This window comes from Apodemus sylvaticus, chromosome 22 (genome assembly GCF_947179515.1).
Source record: "Apodemus sylvaticus chromosome 22, mApoSyl1.1, whole genome shotgun sequence".
Lineage (NCBI taxonomy): Eukaryota > Metazoa > Chordata > Mammalia > Rodentia > Muridae > Apodemus > Apodemus sylvaticus.
The window spans coordinates 46812250-46833267 of record NC_067493.1 but is presented as its reverse complement, the minus strand read 5'-3'; the positions used below and the strand labels follow the sequence as shown (position 1 = coordinate 46833267).

The 21018-nt window shown below is 51.3% G+C and overlaps 1 protein-coding gene across 1 annotated transcript in view; it reads left to right on the top strand.

Moving 5' to 3' along the window:
* Window positions 1-21018, top strand: part of Pptc7 (protein phosphatase targeting COQ7) — a 41984-nt gene that overhangs the window by 16955 nt on the left and 4011 nt on the right. The window contains exons 2-5 of the mRNA XM_052168314.1: window positions 9384-9563; window positions 14662-14860; window positions 17970-18093; window positions 20409-20538. Of these exons, the coding sequence (XP_052024274.1) occupies window positions 9384-9563; window positions 14662-14860; window positions 17970-18093; window positions 20409-20538 (633 nt within the window). The remainder of the gene's footprint in view (window positions 1-9383; window positions 9564-14661; window positions 14861-17969; window positions 18094-20408; window positions 20539-21018) is intronic.

Sequence of the window (21018 nt, the reverse complement as noted above, 5' to 3'; positions counted from 1 at the left end):
CTTAGATTCCATTTATAAAAATAGTTAGAGAGGCTGGAGAGATGGCTCAGTGGTTAAGAGCACTGACTGCTCTTCCAGAGGTCCTGAGTTCAATTCCCAGCAACCACATGGTGGCTCACAGCCATCTATAATACGGTCTGATGCCCTCTTCTGGTGTGTTTGAAGAGAGCCACAGTGTACCTCATGTACATAAAATAAGTAAATAAAACTTTCAAAATAAATTGAAATTTATTGATTTATTTCAATAAATTGAACTGAGCAAAGAATAATTTGTTAAGGAAAGGTGAGAAAGAAAGCCCTGAGGTGGGAGGGGCTCCAAGAATGGAATGCTGCGAGCGGTCGGCCTGGTAGTGGGAGGGGGCGGAGCTGGCTTTGCTTCATTTGCATTTCTTCACTTAGGAAATTAGTACATGGAAAACGTAACACTATGTTTTTGGTTTTTTGTTTGTTTTGTTTTGTTTTGTTTTTTGTTCTTTCGAGACAGGGTTTCTCTGTGTATCCCTGGCTGTCCTGGAACTCACTCTGTAGACCAGGCTGGCCTCGAACTCAGAAATCTACCTGCCTCTGCCTCCCAAGTGCTGGGATTACAGGCGTGCGCCACCACTGCTTGGCTAACACCATGTTTTTTAAAACTCCTAAGATCTGTGTCTTATAAGTGGCTCCTGCCTGTAATCATTCAGGAGGTCAGGCCAGAAAGGAGATTTCAAGGACAGCCTCAGGTGACAGAGAGAGAGAGAGAGAGACAGACCCTCTCTCAAAAAGCAAACCCCAAGTGTAATGGCCTAAGTAGTGTGTGGTTGGTCACTTCCTAAGTAGTGTGTGGTTGGTCACTTCCTAAGTAGTGTGTGGTTGGTCACTTCCTAAGTAGTGTGTAGTTGATCACTTCCTAAGTAGTGTGTGGTTGGTCACTTCCTAAGTAGTGTGTGGTTGGTCACTTCCTAAGTAGTGTGTAGTTGATCACTTCCTAAGTAGTGTGTGGTTGATCACTTCCTAAGTAGTGTGTGGTTGGTCACTTCCTAAGTAGTGTGTGGTTGATCACTTCCTAAGTAGTGTGTGGTTGGTCACTTCCTAAGTAGTGTGTAGTTGATCACTTCCTAAGTAGTGTGTGGTTGGTCACTTCCTAAGTAGTGTGTAGTTGATCACTTCCTAAGTAGTGTGTGGTTGGTCACTTCCTAAGTAGTGTGTGGTTGGTCACTTCCTAAGTAGTGTGTGGTTGATCACTTCCTAAGTAGTGTGTGGTTGATCACTTCCTAAGTAGTGTGTAGTTGATCACTTCCTAAGTAGTGTGTAGTTGATCACTTCCTAAGTAGTGTGTGGTTGGTCACTTCCTAAGTAGTGTGTGGTTGGTCACTTCCTAAGTAGTGTGTGGTTGATCACTTCCTAAGTAGTGTGTGGTTGATCACTTCCTAAGTAGTGTGTAGTTGATCACTTCCTAAGTAGTGTGTGGTTGGTCACTTCCTAAGTAGTGTGTGGTTGGTCACTTCCTAAGTAGTGTGTAGTTGATCACTTCCTAAGTAGTGTGTGGTTGGTCACTTCCTAAGTAGTGTGTGGTTGATCACTTCCTAAGTAGTGTGTGGTTGGACACTTCCTAAGTAGTGTGTGGTTGGTCACTTCCTAAGTAGTGTGTAGTTGGTCACTTCCTAAGTAGTGTGTGGTTGGTCACTTCCTAAGTAGTGTGTGGTTGATCACTTCCTAAGTAGTGTGTGGTTGGACACTTCCTAAGTAGTGTGTGGTTGGTCACTTCCTAAGTAGTGTGTAGTTGGTCACTTCCTAAGTAGTGTGTGGTTGATCACTTCCAGGTCAGGCTGTAGCGACGGGGCCAGAGAGAGGCCTTCCGCTCTCCTCAGTGTCTTCTCAGGCGTCTGCTCAGCTCTTCTGATGTGTGCCCATGATCTTAATCTAATGAGAGTTGTGGTGATTGAATTTAGGGTCAAAGGAGTCACTCAAGCTGCTCCTGGAGACATAAGATAGTTGCAGTGAATTAAAGGCAGCTTCTGCATGCTGACTTCAGGTGGCATTAAGGGCCACTCACTAACTCAGCCTCCTTCTCTGCTTGGGGAATAGATCACAGGCTGGGCACACGGTACTTCCTTGACCTCAATCACTTATCTGATCTAAGACAGTACACAGAATGTAAAATGGGTGAGCCGTTTGACCAGGATTCTCATTCCTAAAATAAAACCACTTTGAGCACATAGCCCGGCAATTCCTTCCACTTCCTGGCAGAACCAGGAGGATCTCTGTGAGGTCAAAGCCAGCCTGGCCTACATAGCAAGTTCTAGGACAGCTGGGACTACATAAAGAGATCCTGCCTCAAAAACAAAACAAAACCCAGAAATGTATTGATGTGGAGTATGATGTGGTTGGGCTCCAGGAGTCCCTGCTGGTTATTTCAGCAATCGCCTGTTCTAGCCCTAATCGTAACCTTCTCTGCCCGGCCCTCCATTTCTCCCTGCCCCTCCATTTCTCCCTGCCCCTCCATTTCTCCCTGCCCCTCCATTTCTCCGTGCCCCTCCATTTCTCCGTGCTCCTCCATTTCTCCGTGCTCCTCCATTTCTTCCTGCTCCTCCATTTCTCCGTGCTCCTCCATTTCTCCCTGCCCCTCCATTTCTCCCTGCCCCTCCATTTCTCCGTGCCCCTCCATTTCTCCGTGCTCCTCCATTTCTCCGTGCTCCTCCATTTCTTCCTGCTCCTCCATTTCTCCGTGCTCCTCCATTTCTCCCTGCTCCTCCATTTCTCCCTGCCCCTCCATTTCTTCCTGCTCCTCCATTTCTCCGTGCTCCTCCATTTCTCCCTGCTCCTCCATTTCTCCCTGCCCCTCCATTTCTCCCTGCTCCTTCATTTCTCCGTGCTCCTCCATTTCTCCCTGCTCCTCCATTTCTCCCTGCCCCTCCATTTCTCCCTGCTCCTCCATTTCTCCGTGCTCCTCCATTTCTCCGTGCTCCTCCATTTCTCCGTGCTCCTCCATTTCTTCCTGCTCCTCCATTTCTCCGTGCTCCTCCATTTCTCCCTGCCCCTCCATTTCTCCCTGCCCCTCCATTTCTCCCTGCCCCTCCATTTCTCCCTGCCCCTCCATTTCTCCCTGCTCCTCAATTTCTCCCTGCCCCTCCATTTCTTCCTGCCCCTCCATTTCTCCGTGCTCCTCAATTTCTCCCTGCCCCTCCATTTCTCCCTGCCCCTCCATTTCTCCGTGCTCCTCCATTTCTCCCTGCCCCTCCATTTCTCCGTGCTCCTCCATTTCTCCGTGCTCCTCCATTTCTTCCTGCTCCTCCATTTCTTCCTGCTCCTCCATTTCTCCCTGCCCCTCCATTTCTCCCTGCCCCTCCATTTCTCCCTGCCCCTCCATTTCTCCGTGCTCCTCCATTTCTCCGTGCTCCTCCATTTCTCCGTGCTCCTCCATTTCTCCCTGCCCCTCCATTTCTCCGTGCTCCCAGACCGTTCTCTGCACCTGCTCTGAGGATTGTTCTCATAAAACGCAGCTTCGCTTCTGTCTTTACCACTCGGGAGCCGCCTTGGCAGCCTTCTGTTGTGTAAGTAGTGCTGTCCTGTGGCAAGATCCTGCAAGCCACGTGTGCAGTCTTGGAGTTCTTAGTAGTTACAGTCAAAGTGAAGGGGCCGCGTGCCAGCTGGGACTATAGTCCCACCCACTGCAGAGCCTGAGGCAGGAGTATTGCTTGAGACTGGCCTGGCAACATGGTATAAATCTGTTTCAAAAACATGGAGGCCACTGGGCTATGGTGGCCAAGCCTTTAATCCCAGAAGAGGCAAGTGGGTCTTTGTGAGTTCGAGGCCAGCTTAGTCTACAGAGTGAGTTCTAGGACAACCAGGGCTGCACAGAGAAACCCTGTATAGAAAACAAAAAGAAAACAAAGAAAGGAGCTCTGATGACCCCTTCCGGGCTGTGTCAGGATGGAGCTGAGTATCTCCTTCCCAGACACTCGCTGTCAGAAACTCATCGAAAGCTTCATGTGGGATAGCAGGGTGTGGATGACTGGACAGCCCTTCCACACCGCCAGGCGTCTCCCGGGGTAGCACGACCTTTCGGATACCTGTTGCCTTCATCAGACAAGGATCCCAGGCAAAATGCCACGGCTCAATCTCTTGAGGGGGAAAAAACCCAAACAGCACTCCAACTTTCCAATAAAGCCATAGAGGGAAAACTTTAGTTTATGTCTGGGAATTGCTCACTAGTCTACAAGGGGAAAGACTTCCCAAGTTTCACACAGCACACAGCACAGCATGGGCGGCAGGGCCTTCAGCACGCTGGGGAAGAGTGGGAAGCCGTGCGGTCCAGAGCAACGGCAAGGAGGCCGTTTTCCCATGGAACCAAGTCCTGACCCTGGGAGAGTGCTCCTGCTGTTGAGTTAGGTTTCTTGTTGTAGACTGAGGAGAGCTGGAGAGAGGAGGCACAACTCTCTTTACAGATGCATTGTGGGTGCCAATCTGAGTGTTCTCAACTTGGCTACTGTAAAACCGAAGACAGAGGACGATACTCCTGGACTGACAGATACTGCTGTTCCCTGGCAGTTGGGGCTTAAAAGAGCCAGCAGAATCCAAAAGCTTTTTAATCTCTCTAAAGGAGATAATTCCCACCAAATGTCATCAGAAGCCTTTAAACAAAGAAAACGAGAGGCCAGGACTAATGCCCCCAAGATCGAGCGTCTTATTACACGGGTCCTGCAACATAGACCTATTGCTCTGAAGAAACAGAATAAAGGAAAATGAGAGGCTGCTGGATAAACGTTTGGCCAAGAGAAGGAAGGAAGCCAAAGAAAACTGCCAGGAACAGATTACCAGGAGATGTAGGCTTTGCTTGCTGAGTGCTTCTACTTCTGAGTTCAGTCCAAAATAAATAAAAGTCACAAATAAGTGATCAGACCTGGGGGAAACAGTGGAGACTGAGAGCCAGAAAGATGCTCAGAAGGCAAAGGCTCGCCTACTAAGTCTGATTCCCTGGGACACACGGGGAAGGAGAACTCTGGACTCCCACATATTTGACTGACGTGGACTTTGGAATGCCTATGTCTCTCCCCACCCCTAATTAAAAGTGTAATAAAACTTAGATCAACACAATGCAGTTAATTTTATTTAATACACTTAATTAACATATTAAACCCCAAAACCTTTTTTGTGTGTTCCGTAGTGAACCTCGAAGGCCGCTATGCAGTGTTTTGTTGCTGGCACTGAGTGTTCTGTAATCCAGGGTGCCTTACATTTCCTAGCAAGCAGCTCTCTGCCCCAGTAGTCCCAAGGAGGATCAGCTCCCCGTGAGACAGGTCCTTCCCATGCCCTTCCGTATGAAAATTAGAGGACCTTCTAGGGACAGCTAGAATGCCATTGCAAAGAAGGCCAGTAAACATGTCCCATTCACGCTAGGACTCTAGTGCGGGGCTGCTGCGCACTGGCTTTAGGAATCTTCCCAGTCACAGTTTTAGCAATTTGGGTCTTTTGTCTTTTATATAGACATTTTGAATAGCAGCTTTATTCAGGCTTGCCTCGCCTTCTCTTTGTGGTCTGAGTGTCAGAAATACACGAGGTACAGGTTACTCTGGTCCCGCACCACCTCTTCCCCTGGTAGGTTAGTGAGCGATTTCCAGATGTAAATTTCCCTCTTTGGCTTCATGGGAAAGCTGAAGTAATGTTGAGTTTCTTTTTCCCCTCAAGAGATTAAGCAGTGGCATTTTGCCTGGGATCTGTCCACTAAAGGCAACAGGTAGCTCCTGGAGAAGATGGCTGGCATGGAAGGAAGGACTGTCCAGCCACTCAGCCCGCTGATTTGTAATTTAAGTTAATTGTGGTTGTTGGACCAGGGCCTGGTTAAGAGCAAATTCTTCCCCTGTGCGTGCAGTAGAGAATGCCTGATTCATCATCGGATGGTGTGCCCAGGACTGGAATCTCCAATTCTGTGTTTTAACATAAATCATTAACATTTAAGCCCTGTGAAGTAAGAGTTCCTCAGAAGCACGGCCTAAGCATTCTCCCCTTGTCTGTTCTTCCCTGTCTACACCTGCTCCTGTGAGCTGAGGGGTGTCTCCTGTGGCTCTTCCCTGTACCCCCAGCTGCTGCTAGGTTCCCAGGTTTCCGTGATTGCAAACCTCACCTGGCAGCTCCCACTGAGGTGGGCTTTCCCACAGAGCAGGCCCAAGGGGCCTGCCTTCGCCTTTGTCAGCGCTGCCATCATTGTGCGTGAACTCAGTGATGTGGGAAGTTCCCCGTGTATCATCAGGGAGGTGGAGGCGAGTATGGCTCATTCAGTCAACAGCACCCCATTCACAGTCAGGCTTGAAGCGCCTCTGCTGTCGCCCTCTCCTCCACCCCGTTATTCTGACACAGAGGCCAGGCTTCATTCCCATCCCATCAGCTGGCTTGGAATTGCTCCAAAGGGAGGCTCAGCTTGCTGGTGGTCACAGGCTGTGGAGGAAGCTGCCGCCATTGTCTCCTCCTCCGCTCGCTCCTTCTGTTTCCCACATGCTCCACCAGGGAGCTTCCTGTGTTCACCATGGTAAGCCAGGGTTGTCCACGTACGTGCTTGGAAGATGCCTGCGACAGATGAATGTACACAAATGTAAATGCTGTGTGGGAGGGGTATTTCACACTCAGAAGGAGCTAGATTTGGCCCAGAGATGTAGCTAGGTAGTAGAGTGCTCCGGCCTTACAATACAAATAAATAAGAAATAAACACGCAAACCTGCTTTTTTCTTCTTTTTGATGTGTGTGTGCATGTACCTGTGTATGTGCATCCATGTGTGTGTGTGTGTGTAGCTCACCCTGGCCTCCAACTCACTATCTCTGAGTGATTGGCCTTGAGCTCTTGTTTTCCCAGCTCCCCAGGGTTGGGATTACTGGTATTAGCCACCATGCTTGTTTACTTAATTAAAAATCAAATTCTGCTTGCCTCTTATCAACTTAGCCATCTTGTCTGCCCCTCCCCTCAAATTTAAAAATAAACTTTTGGAAGATAGGGAGCTGCCAGCATCTGTTGTGGGCGAAGTGCCCACCGCATAGGCATGACAACCGGACAACCGGAGCTTGCTTCCAGCAGCCACGGAAAAGGCTAAGGTGGCAGTGTACCCTGTGGTCGCAGTGCTGGGGGAGGGGCTGTCCAGCGAGGTGGCTCAGTGGTCAGCAAGGCTGCTTTCCGTGCGAGCCTGGTGACCTGGAGTCCCAGGAGCCACACAAGGTGGATGGAGAAAACCACCATGATGGAGGTGTTCCTTGACCTCCACAAGGGCACTGTGGTTCCATTTTACACACACACAAATGATGATAGTAAGATAGAAAGTTGTTGACTTCTTGTCTTCACACACATGTGCATATACATATAACATACGCACAGTAAGATAAAGCTGTGGCATATGCTTTTGGTGAAGATAAGAATAGTACCAGATGGTATGTCACAGAGTTCACGCATTCCAGGCAGGTGTTCTAACGTTACCCTGAGCTGTGACTCCAGTTACTCCTAGAGCAGCGGTTCTCAACCTTCCTAATGCTGCGAGCCCTTCAATACAGTTCCTCATGTGGTGGTGACCCCCAACCAGAACATTATTCTGTTGCTATTTCATAATTGTAATTTTGCTACTATCATGAGTCATAATGTAAATATCTTTTCTGATGGTCTCAGGTGAACCCCGTGAAATGGTTGTTTGACCCCAAAGGATCAGAACCCGCAGGTTGAGAACCCCTGCCCTAGACATTGAGAAATCAGTCCCTTATTTCTAAACAATTATTGTTCATATTTCTTATAGATCCTTCCAGAAAAGTCATAGAAAACCTTCATAGCGTGCACATGTCTGACACTTTTCTGTTTCTTTAACACCAGTAGGCAGGAATTGATTTTAACTTTGGAAAGAGTTAAGACGCTAGTTGTTTTGCAAGGGGCGCGATGGGATACGGTACAGCAGTGACGCAGTGACGTGCAGGTTCTGTTGACTGAACACTCGTTCCCTGGTGCTAAAGGGAGCGCCGAGCAGACTCTGTGCTGTGGCCTGTGAAAGTTTACACTAGCATGATCCGGTAGAATAGAATCATTTAAATATGTTAAGAAAAAGTGAAGCCAGGTAGTAGTAGCACACACCTGTAGTCCCAGCACTCTGGGAGGCAGAGACAGGCGGATTTCTGAGTTCAAGGCCAGTATGGTCTACAGAGTGAGTTCCAGGACAGCCAGGGCTACACAGAGACACCTTGATTCAAAAAGGGGTGGGGGGGGAGAAAGAAAAAGGAAAATCTGAAATCAACCTCTCTAGTAATTTCTACTAAAATGTTCTGTTTGCAGCACTGGGTCTTGTGAATGTTAGGCAGGAGCCCTGCCCCTGAGCTGTGTCCCACCCTGCCCTGCCCCTGAGCTGTGCCCCACCCTGCCCCTTTCTCACTGACTTACTGAGGCCGAGTCAAGAAATTGTCCAGCCTGGCCGGTAGTTACAGTCTTCCCGAGTAGCTTGGATTATGGCCCTGCAGTACCGGACCGAGCTCCCAGAGTGTTGTTGGAATCTCTAGTCAGTATAAAACAGCGAGAGCACCCTCCCTTGTGCCTTCTAAGTTCTCACAGTCCACTCAGCAAACCTCAGTGTGGAGTAGCCTTTCCCAGAGCCCCTCAGCACACATGGCCTGGCCAGCTGGACAGGGCAGGGTTTTGTTTTTCTCTGAAGGAGGAGGAAAGAGATGGAATGTGGTTTCCATTTTATTCTTCATTTGTTGGTGTTTCTGGGACCTGGCTCTGTGCGCATGAGCACTTGTTCTAGCTCTGCTTTTTTCTTCCTCGTTCTAATTCCCAGCTCTGGCCCTACAGTTATCACCATTGACATTGGCACTTAAAGAAAAAAAGCCAGGGGCTGGAGAGGTGGCTCAGTAGTTCAGGGCACTGGCCGCTCTGGCAGAGGACCTGAATTCAGTTCCCAGCATCCACATAGCGGCTCACAGAGGCTCCAGTGTCTTCCGCCCTCTGCAGGCCGCAGCACACGATGCCAGGAAGACCCTCACATAAATCAATCTAGTCCGTTCTATCCCAGGGTCTCCTTGCTGTCCGGGAGCTCGTTCTGTAGACCCAGCTGGCCTCAGACCCGGAGCTCCCTCCGACTCTGCCTCCCAGGTGCTGGGATTAAGGCGTGTGCTATTGCTTATTCATATATATTTATTCTAAAGGCCAGGTTCCTTTGTGCAGTGACACTCCCAAATGAGGCTTTGTGAGTGTGCACACCAGTGTGCTTGGGTGAGCCGTTAGGGAGAACTGGCAGAAGGGGTGCTGGGACGTTGGTGAACTGTGGTTTCTTGTTTTAGGCGGTCCTTGGGAGGGAACTTGGGGCCTTGCGCATGGGAGGGAGGAGCTCTGCCTCACCGCTGCGTTCTCAGTCAACGCTCAGGGTCTGACAGGGCAATTTCTCTTTCAGGAGTTGCGGATGGCGTCGGAGGGTGGAGAGACTATGGAGTGGACCCATCTCAGTTCTCAGGGACTTTAATGCGAACATGTGAGCGGTTGGTGAAGGAAGGACGCTTTGTCCCCAGCAACCCTGTTGGGATTCTCACCACGAGCTACTGCGAGCTGCTGCAGAACAAAGTCCCCTTGCTGGGTGAGTAGAAAGTCTGTGGCCTCCTTACAGCCCCCACTGAGAGCCAGACAAACCAGATTCTACCTGTAGTCCAGGCTAGCCTCGAACTCAGAGAGCTGCTGCCCAGCCTGAGTGCTGGGATCAAAGGTGTGCGCCATCAATCTTGCCCAGGATCATAATTGCCAGAACCTTTCTGGTTACTAGGGCCCCCTCTCCCCCCTTGCCCACACTTAAATTTAAAGTGAGCTTCTGCTCAGTGTCATAAGATGTCCCTGAGCCCTCCACAGACGCTCTCGCCCACGTCTGTCTTCCTCCACTGAGCACTCTCCTGGGTTCAGCTTAGTAGTAACTTTCCTTCCTTTAGAGTCTTTCTTTTTTCTTTTTCTTTTTCTTTTTCTCTCTCTCTCTCTCTCTTTTTTTTTTTTGTTTTGGTTTTTGGATTTTTGGGGGTTTTTTGAGGCAAGGTTTCTCTGTATAGCCCTGTCTGTCCTGGAACTCACTCTGTAGACCAGGCTGGCCTCAAACTCAGAAATCCGCCTGCCTCTGCCTCCCAGAGTGCTGGGATTACAGGTGTGCGCCACCACCGCCCAGCCTAAAGTCTTTATTTTATTAGCAGTGTATGTGTGTGCACCCGTTGATGTGGGTCAGAGGACAACTCGGGAGGGGGTCCATTGTGCCCTTCCCACAGGCATCAGACTCAGGCGGTCAGGCCTTGGCACCAAACACTTCACCTTCTGAGCCAATGTGCAGTCCCCTGACCGCTTTTTGTCATTCCATTTCATTTATTTATTTTGTGTGTGGGGTCACGGGTGCCACAGCACAGTGCAGAGGTCAGAGCACAGCCTCCCGGAGGACATGTTTTCTGCAGCACTTGGGTCCTGGAGCTAGGGTGCGGGCCAGCAGGACCTTTGCTGGGCCAACTCCCTGCTTCTCTTGATGTTGTCAGAGATTGTCTCGGGTCAGTGGGACATTCTAGGTTCTGTCCTAGTTCCTCTGTCAGAGCCGAATGACTGTGGGCAAATCACTTAACCTGTGAGTGGAAAGCACTTTCCTAGACAGTTTCCAGCACTTTCTGTGGGCACCATTTCCCCTACCTGGGCGTTTACTTGGGCCTAGAGCAGCCAGTTACGTGCAGAATGTCCTGCCTTTTTTTTTTTTCTGCCTAAAAGATTTGAAGGGGGGTGTTTTGGTTTTTTCTGTACATTTCCCTTCCTTCCCATTCACCCAAGGGAACAGAGATAGTAAATTTAAGGATATAATTTTACGTACAATGAAGTTTACGTACAATGCTGGGATTATCATCGTTTCTAAAACCCACTGACCCACTTTGTTGTCATGTTTGGCATGCATACACCTCCTGACCCAACCCACACACTTCCCTGACCCACACACCTCCTGAACTGACCCACACACCTCCTGAACTGACCCACACACCTCCTGACCTACACACCTCCCTGACCCACACACCTCCCTGACCCACACACCTCCCTGACCACACACCTCCCTGACCCGACCCACACACCTCCACAGCGTTTGCAACTAAATTGGAGATCTGGCTGAGAGTGTGCAGAACTGAGGCATAATTGTGAACACAGTGGCTGGAATGTGCTTTAAGAGTCTTTTATTATTTTTAGTGAATGTTGTATGTGTGTGTGTGCTTGTGGACTCTAGGGGAGGGTACTGGATCCCTTGGAGCTGGAGAGACAGACACAGGTGTTGGTAGCCACTCTATGTGGGTGCTGGGGATGAAACTCCGTTCCTCTGGAAGAGCTAAGGTGCTCTTAACCACTGAGCCATCTCCCCAGCCTGTCTTTGCTTTCTAATCCAGCAACTGTTAAAAAAGTTTACAAAGCAAGAAATACTCTAGAAGCCTTTATTGTTGACATGAGTGTCCTCAGAAATCTTTAAATACATTAATAAGTTCATAAGACTCCAAAGGGTTGCTGCCATGATACCTTTTAATTCCAGCATTTGGGCAGTAGAGGCAGGCGGATCTCTGAGTGAGGCCAGCCTGATATACAGAGTGAGTTTCAGACCAGCCAGAGCTGTACAATGAGTCTTTGCCTTAAAAAATAATAATAAAATGGGTCCTGCAGCTGGGGTTGTACACGGTAGTAGAGCAGGGAGCTAGCACGCACCATGCCTTCGGTCTCCAGCACCACGGAAGAAAGAAGTGTCTGAGGTGTCAGAGATAAGAAGGTTGTATGGCTGAGTGGTAAACATACTTGCTCTTTAACCTGAGAGGTTTGCCCAGGCACTGCCCGTGCGGCCCGGTCATCTGAGGTCCGACCCTCGCCTTCACAAGGTGCTGGGTCCCTGGGAGGGGGAGGGGAGTGAGCAGCCAGGCCGTGCTGTGGAAGCCCCAAGACTCACTAGGACCATTTTGATTCCACAGGGGCATGAAATGGTGGCTTGAGGTTTTCACAGTGAGTCATCGGGTGTTTCCTGAGGAGCAGCTCCAAGGCCCTGTCGTTTCACTCTCAAGATTTAATTTCATCAGCTCCCAAAAGATCTTTTGTGTGGCCGTTTTGTAATGTTGAGTAGCTCAAGGCTTTTAGGAAGGAAAGCTGATTTCACAGCAAGCCATAGAGCAGGTTCTGACAGCGCCCCTGGCTGGCACAGCACCCACTGTTTTCCCTTCCGTAGGCACCAAATGGGTGTCAGAGCCACTTTTAGTCAGCCTGATTCAGAATATAAGGAAGCCAAATAGCTGGACACTAATGATGGAAGAGGCTTATGTTGATTCTTTACATTAAATTATATCTTTTCTTTTTCTTTTTAAAGATTTATTTATTTATTTATTTATTTATTTATTTATTTATTTATTTATTTATTTTATGTACATGAGTACACTGTCGCTGTCTTCAGACACACCAGAAGAGGGCATCCGATCCCATCACAGATGGTTGTGAGCCACCCTGTGGTTGCTGGAAAATGAACTCAGCAACCTCTCTGACCCACACACCTCCCCGACCCTCACACCTCCCTGACCTGACACACACACCTCTGGAAGAGCAGCCAGTGCTCTTAACCACTGGGCCATCTCCAGCCCAAATTATGTCTTTTCTTTGGGACAAGATAACAAATATTGGAATCCCACTGAGAAACCAATGACTGTAGTTGCTGTGCTTCTGTTTCCCTCATGTGTCGGCACAGGGGAGTGGCTTGTGGCTTTGAGTGTGCTCTGCTTACACACTGGGTGAGGCAGGTGTGTAGGAACTCTCTCCACAGCTGGCTGGAAGAAACTTGGGGCCCTGAGAGGCCTGCTGGGGATGCACAGCTGAAAGCAGTGCCCTGGGATTACTGTCTCCATAGTCGCTTGCTTTAACTTTTTGGTTTTTTTCAAGACAGGGTTTCTCTGTGTAGCCCTGGCTGTCCTGGAACTCACTCTGTAGACCAGGCTGGCCTCGAACTCAGAAATCTGCCTGCCTCTGCCTCCCAAGTGCTGGGATTAAAGGCGTGCGGCACCACTGCCCGGCTAGCTTTTTTTTTTTTTTTTTTTTTTATTTATTTATTTATTTATTAAGAGATAGGGTCTCACACAGCCCAAGCTGGCCTCAGACTCAGTGTGGCTGAGGATGACCGTGAGTTTCTCCACCTCTGGCCTTCATGTCCTGAATACTGGGGTCCCTTTTGTGGACCACTGCATCTGTTTTGCGTGATACCTATGAGTGAGCTCAGGACGTGGGCATGCGCAGGGAGCAATTGGGCAGCTGAGTGACATCTCAAGTCAATTTACCTGTGCATGTATGTGTGTGCCTGAGCGTATGTGTGTCCACAGAGGCCAGAAGAGGGCGTTGGATGGGTCCCCTAGAACTAGAGTCAGAGATGGGTGTGAGCCGCCATATCTTGCTGAGAATTCAGCTCAGGACCTCTGGACGAGCAGTTAAGAGCTCTTTACCATCTCTCCAGCCCGCCAAGACTAGCTTTAATGTACTTAGTTCACTCATCTTCCCTTCCCAAGTGTGCTCTTTAGCACACTGCCCCAGTGTCTGGCCGGGTGACCCGCTCTCGGTGTTCCCCCTGGTGTGCCTGGTTTCTCCTCATGGCGCTCTGTGAGGGGTTTGGGCTGCGTCCTGTTGCCGTGGGTGAGGAAACTGACCACAGTGCTTCACAGTGGCCGAGCCCGGGGTTCAGTTCAGGCGCTGAGTGTGGCGGTACTGAGCTGTTCTGGAGCTGGGTGCAGGCCTGTGCTCATGCTAGCAAAGCCTCTGCCCTGTGGCCGCCAGCCTGCCCGCTAGCACGGCCAGAGACACGTAGCTCCCTCGGGGTCTCTAGCTCTGAGCCAGTGTTTGTCTTTCCGTCTGACTTGCCTCTCTTATGGTCTTCTTACATGGCTTCTCTCAGGGAGACCTGCTGGATAACGAGTATGTATGTTTTCAGGGCTCTGTGACTCTCAGATTAATTTACCCAGCGCCTCCCCAGAGTAAGAGTGAGTGAGCAGGTTTCCTGTGTTATCTTCTCGCCGTTCTTGTTAAGAATCTCAGACAACTGGCTGCCAGCGGTCCCCAGGCAGACAGGCTCCGTTTGTTTCTTGGTGAGCCACATATTCTCCTGGTGGAGGCAGCCAGGCCAGAGACCGTGGGCCTCGTACAGCAGTGGTCGCATGCAGTGCTCGCTGACTGCCGGCAAGGTGGGCCTTGTTCTCCTGGGCACCAGCCTCTGGAGAGGGAACAGATGATCATCAGGCCACTTTCGAAAATTGGCCCGGTGACCCCATAGTAAGTCATAAGTCTCTGGAAAGTGCTTCATGGCTTCAGCGGAGGGCAGTCCGTCTAGGAGCCTGCTTATGTCCCTGTCTTAAAAGTCAGTAAGTTTAGTGACATCGCATCGCCATAACTAAAGCAGTGCCAGCTGCAGGAACCTTATTCCAGCAATTACGTATTAAGACACAGCGACCTGCGGTGGGGCCTGGCACGCGTGTCTGCAAAGGAGAGCGTGTACCTTGGTCACCATGTTCCACGCCCCTTGTCTTCAGCACCTCGGGGTTCTTGGGTGTGGGGCAAACATGGATGATCCTGTGTAAACAAAAGATTCCCATCCCTGCCGCTCCCTGGAGTCGAGTGCTGATGGGCAGCAGCCCAGGGGAGGCAGTGAGCCCATGCCATGTTGTCTGTAGGCAGCAGCACAGCCTGCATCGTGGTGCTGGACAGAAGTAGCCACCGCTTGCACACAGCGAACCTGGGTGACTCTGGCTTCCTGGTGGTCCGGGGCGGCGAGGTCGTGCACAGGTCTGACGAGCAGCAGCACTACTTCAACACTCCATTCCAACTCTCCATCGCCCCTCCTGAGGCTGAGGGCGTCGTCCTGAGCGACAGGTAAGCAAGCAGGAGGCGCCCGGCCCATGCCTCCCTCCTGCCCTCTCCTGAGACACAACCTTCCACGGGCCCAGTTAGAGGGGCTTTGCCAGGGGCTCTGAACACAGCAGCTGAAGGCAGTACGCGCAGGCCAGTCCGGCTTCCACCAGTCCCGTTCTCACACAGTCCCGTTCTCTCTCACGCAGTCCCGTTCTCTCTCACGCAGCAGCTCACTGGCTGACGGCCCTCTGTCCATCTTACCTGTCAGAATAACTTCCCACTCCGAGGTCCTCCTCACACGTGCACCCAACAGAAAAGAAGCGGCCAGGCCTGCCTCCGTCCCTAATGGGCTCACTAGGGTCCTCTCTCTTTCCTGATGATGGCTAATGTCTCTTCGTTTATTTTTAAACCTCCAGGAGTCTTTTCAAAGTAACTGGAGCACTTTAAAATTAATTTTCAGTTTGTTCTTTTCTTAGACTATAGTAAGGTTAAGGCTTGGACCACACTTTATTTGGCTACCTTCTAGGGGCTGCATGTGCTAACTGGCAGCCCCTGCGTGGAGTTTCTTCAGTTAAGAGGCTCATAGTAAATGGTCTTCTTGCTTATACTTCCTCTCTACCTATTACCTCCTGGTGAACCAGAGCTCAAGGCCGAACTAACATGAAACAGGGGCTGATTTATGCCGCCTTTGACTCTGGAACTAGGATATTCTATAATTCGGTATTTAGTGTTGTCCGTTTCAATCCTCTGCTTGCTAGGTAGGCACGGGGCTTGCGCCTGTAATCCCTGCACTCAGGAGGCTAAGGCAGGAGGATTACCAGTTGGAGGCCAGCCTGCACTATATTTAGAAAGACCCAGTCTTCAAAAACTTAGAATGTTGCTGCTGAGGGGGAGGCCCTGTGAGCTCTCAGGTGTGCGGACTGCCTCGGGTGGGAGAACATCTGATCACACATTTACCGGTGTTTAAAGTATTTCTCCTGCGCATGTGCTGGAGGTAGTGCGTGCGTGTCATGGCCCAGGTGTGCAGTCGGCTCTCTCCTGGCAGGTGGGTTCCCGGGTCAGGCTTGGCAGCAGGTGCCTGCCGTCCCTGAGCCCCCTCTCTGACCCAGCGTTCTGTGCTGTGGAGTGTGCTGTAATACACTGTAGCCATGGCCCTGTGGAGCGAAGGCCTCAGCTGACAGCCTCCTTCCCGGTGCTCCCTTTTCCTCACTGGCTGCTGCCTGGTTTGGCCTCTGAGTACCAGATCCCCAAGCAGGATCTGGGACAAGCAGGCCAGCAGCCCAGCCCGCTGCCCTGGCGTACAGTGGAGGTAGGCCGCCCGTGGAGCCCAGCTCACCGGCATGTGACTGTGGCTCGTGTTTCAGTGTGGTCGAGAGTTTCCAGCGGCACAGTGTGTTCAGTCGGAATGGGCAGAGCTGCAGCTGGCGGGGCACCAAGCTCGTGGGTGGGAGTGTTAGCAGAGCACAGACTGTCCAAAGGGGTTGAGGCTCACACAGGCAGAATGGCAAAGGCCACTCGTGGGGAAAGAAAAACCTCAGCATAAAACTGAGCCCCCGTTCCAACCTGGTCATTAATCTGCACTTCTAGAACCCGATGCGCTTGCAAAGACAGCACGCCAGAGTCTTACATGCAGGCTTGATTTTTGCAGAAGGAACTGACCCAAGTCCCACCAGTACGATGGTGATTTTCCCTTCTGCTGCTTGTCCTTAGTTATCACCCTTATCCTTAGATGTCTGCTTCCTCCGCCCCTCGGCCACGCCGAGCTGAGCCAGGACTTTGCTCAGGGCTCTGAGTAGATCCTCAGACATGTACAAGGCTTCACTTGTGTGTTCTTAGTACTCACTACACACGAGCAGGGTTTCTATTGAGCCTGGAGTGCTTTGGCTCTGGCCTCTCTTGGGTAGTGTCTAAGGTCCTCCTGCTGCTGCTCCTTACCACAGGGTTAGGTGGACAGCTAGGCGTCTCCTCTGCCTGCCCCTTCAGGCTGGGAAACAGTGAAGGTGGCCTTCAGGAGAGACTGAGAGCCAGCCTCCTGGGGCTGTGAGCCCCTGACTGCGTGCCCCCAGCAGTAGATCTGTTTCCTTTAGGTTTTGTCAGAAAAAAATACCTGCTATCTCATTCTTTAAAAATTGTACCCAGCTTGGGCACAGTGTCACACAGCTGTCATCCCAGCACCTAGGAGGCTGGAAGCAGGAGAATTTTGAGTTCAAGGCCAGCCTGAGCTACAAGTTGAGACCTTCTCTCTAAAATGGAAAACTTGTGCCAAAAACCAAAAGGCAACCCATCGCCCTCCTGCCTCTGGCACAGCCACAGCTCTGGGGTTGGCCTCTCTCTAGACTAATGATCTGAGCTTAGAAATCTCCGAGTGTGCCCTCTCCCCCTTACAAAAGCAGGTGTACCTACCACATACTCCTGCCTTTTCTATTTAGCATCTTAAAGATTTTCTCTTGATTCAGAGGGTTAGTCTGGCTTTGCAGTACACCATTGAACATGTTTCTTGAAGTTTTCTATGTCGGGCATACTTGAACAGGGTGGGAGACACAGTCCTTAACTGTGCCTACACCTCTCTGGGTGATCCTGAGTATCATTCCTACAGGAACTCATGTTGTCTGTGGGTGACTAGCCTTCTGAGAGCCAAAAGGGTACAGTGGTGGACGGGAGCGGCTGGGATCAGAGGCTGCAGGCTGGACAGGAGCACTGCCCTGCACATAGCAGAGGTTAGACCTGCTCAGGAGCCCTTCCTCTTGAGCCGCGTGCTATGACTGGTCTCGGCCTGGACTGAGCTTGACTCCAGGGCGTGTGTTGAGCCTTTGATGCAGACAGGTGATGCCGTCAGCCAGTTTTCTCAGGATTGACATTTCGGGATGACTTTGTGCTGTGAGATGAGGTTAATGCCCCAGCGGGAGTGTGGAGGTCACAGGACACTGGTGGCAGTCAGTTCTCTCACTCGTGGGCCCTTGGGATGGAGAACTCCAGTAAGCAGGCTTGATGGGCTTCATGCTTGTCTGCGGACCCCCTCCCTAGCCCAGCTTCTTTAGTTGATGCCCCTGGAAAAGGCAGGTAGTCAGGCCTTGGACACATCCCTGAAGGGCTCCTTCACCTTGCCCGTCCTCCTCTGTCCTTGCCACAGCCCGGATGCTGCTGATAGCACGTCTTTCGATGTCCAGTTAGGAGATATCATCCTGACAGCAACAGATGGTCTCTTTGACAACATGCCTGATTACATGATCCTCCAGGAGCTGAAAAAACTGAAGGTAATGACCCCGGAGGCTGATGAGCAGGGAGGGAGGCCGGGGAGCTGCACTCGCTGCGCTGCCGAGTTTTACTGAGCCCATTACCCTGTCCCTTTGTTGGTTTGGGAAGGACTAGTTTTTGAACTTCAGGAAGTGATGGATGTAATATTTCAGGTGATTACAAGTGGGAACATTAGAGGGGTTTGGGGGAGCCCTGGGCTCAGCCTGACCCTCCTCCATAGGGCATGAGTCAGAGGGTTTGGTCTCCTGGTTTTTCTGCAGTCGCTTATCCCTTTCTCCTTTATTGTTCCCACACACCCTGCAGCTGCAAGGCTGGAGGTCAGGCTGAGACCAGGCAGCGCGGAGTGTGGGTGTTGACCAGAGCTGCGCTGAGGGAGTTTGGCCTCTCCCACTAAAGGTGGCAGGGCCAGACCGAAGCTGGGCTTTCCAGATTCTCTTAGCCCAGTGAAAGTCCTGGCCGGCAGAGACTCCCTTCTCATCCAGCGCCTCGCCATTCTGGCTTGGGGTGCTTCTTCTAGTGTCCTTGTCTGAACTGGGAAGAAGGAAGTCTTATCCTTCAGGATGGCAGGGAACAGTAGCCAAAACTATGAAGGGGGTCCTAACACCATGCCTGCCCTGTGGTGTGCGCTTGCGCTTGTACGGGGCACTGTGTGTGCACGGGGGCACTGTGTGTGTATGGGGCACTGCGTGTATGGGGGTACTGTGTGTGTATGGGGCACTGTGTGTGTACGGGGCACTGTGTGTGTACAGGGGCACTGTGTGTACAGGGCACTGTGTGTGGCACTGTGTGTACGGAGGGGGGACTGTGTGTGTATGGGGCACTGTGTGTGTACAGGGCACTGTGTGTGGCACTGTGTGTAGGGGGGGGGATGCACCGTGTGTATGGGAGGGGCACTGTGTGTGTCTGGGGCACTGTGTGTACGGAGGGGGGCACCATGTGTGTCTGGGGCACCGTGTGTGTATAGGGCACTGTGTGTGTACAGGGCACTGTGTGTATAGAGCACTGTGTGTGGCACTGTGTGTACGGCGGGGGGGACTGTGTGTGTATGGGGCACTGTGTGTGTACAGGGCACTGTGTGTGGCACTGTGTGTAGGGGGGGCACCGTGTGTAGGGGGGCACCATGTGTGTCTGGGGCACTGTGTGTACAGAGCACTGTGTATGGCACTGTGTGTACGGAGGGGGGGGGACTGTGTGTGTCTGGGGCACTATGTGTGTACAGGGCACTGTGTGTACAGAGCACTGTGTGTGGCACTGTGTGTAGGGGGGGGGGGCGGGGGGGGGGCACCGTGTGTGTCTGGGGCACTGTGTGTGTCTGGGGCACTGTGTGCGACGGTGGTAAGCAGAAAGCACTCGAGCCCACCTTCCGGGGACTTCCAGTCCAGGGGAGAGTGGCTGGGAGGAGGAGATGGATACGCAGGATAGTCTGGCGGCAGGGTTGGCAGTAACGGGGCTGCTATCTTAGACTGGCTAGGAAAGGCCCCTGTAAGGGGGTGGCCTAGACACACAGACCAAGGCTTTTCATTTCTTTATAAACTTGGTATTTTTTAAATCTTATGTATATGAGTGTTTGCCTAGTGCCTGTGGAGGCAAGAAGAGTGTGTCGGCTCCCTGGAACCGGTGTGAACCGGTGTGAACCATCAAGTGAGTGTTAGGATGTCACCTGGGCCCTCTGCCAGAAGTGCCAAAATTGTTAATCTCTGGAGCCATGTCTCCAGCTGCCCTCGCCCTCTGCTGGTTGACATTTTAGACTGAAAGATTTGGAGCCTCTGAAGTGAGGGCTGAGAGGAGGCCTGTCCTCCAGTGCCCATTTTATAGATGAGGAAGTGGGAGTGGCTGGGACAGGGCGTGGCCGAAGAACACAGAGCAAAGCTGTAACATGTGGGCCTGGAAGCCATCCTCAGCATAGCCAGCACCAGGGCACCTCTTACTTGAAAAAAGCAAATATGGCTAGCTTGGTGTGTTCATAAACATGGGGGCTTCTGAGGCGCCATGAAGATGTGGCCCGAGCCCACCTTTTCAGATCATCCCATTTTAGCAAGAATACCTTAAAGTTTTCAAATGGAAAACCAAAAAATGAAAATCTTAATAAAAATGTGGAGCCATCTCAACCAAAGGCTTTCTCAAGCAGGGCCCTGCTCTGAGGGGCTGGCTCCCTGTGACCCTGTCTCATGTCTTCTCTAACTGGAAGAAGTTAAGGGCTGGGGAAATGCTCAGGTGAGCGTTCTACCCGACAGCGCTGTCTGCACCAAGTGTTCTCATGCAGAACGCACACGAGGCAGCAACGTGGTAAAAATAACTCCGTCCTTCATTTTAGAATTCCAATTATGAAAGTATCCAGCGGACTGCGAGAAGCATCGCTGAGCAGGCGCACGAGCTGGCCTATGACCCAAATTATATGTCACCGTTTGCACAGTTCGCATGTGACAACGGATTAAATGTGAGAGGTAAGCATTCTGTAGAAGGTTCAGAGCTCTGGGTGAGAACGTGTAGGTGTGCGTGTGTCCTCTCAGCAAGGTCGCGAGGGTGCCAGCTGGCTCTGCTCCTCTGAGTCACCCTTCAGAGCCGACCTTGACTGGAGGAGAGCCTGGAACCTGAAGCCCTTTACTCCCGCACTCCCTCCTTCCCCGGCCACATTGCCAGCAGCTTAATGCTCTGCCTCCTGAGGAGCAGGCTGATTCCAGACTGCTGCTGCGGTCTGCAGAGGGAGCTGTAGGACACTGCCCTTGATCTACAGCGTGATGTGACCGTGATGTGACCGGGAATCAGGCCAGTCCTGGCTGGATGACGGGGTATCAGCTGTGTGGAGCTGCCCAGCTTTCGCTAGTGTAATATTACTACGTGCTGAGCACATCTGAGCTGAGGAAATGTTAAAACAGAGAAAAGCGCATGCCATAGCTACTTGGCAGATTAGAATACAGGCTATT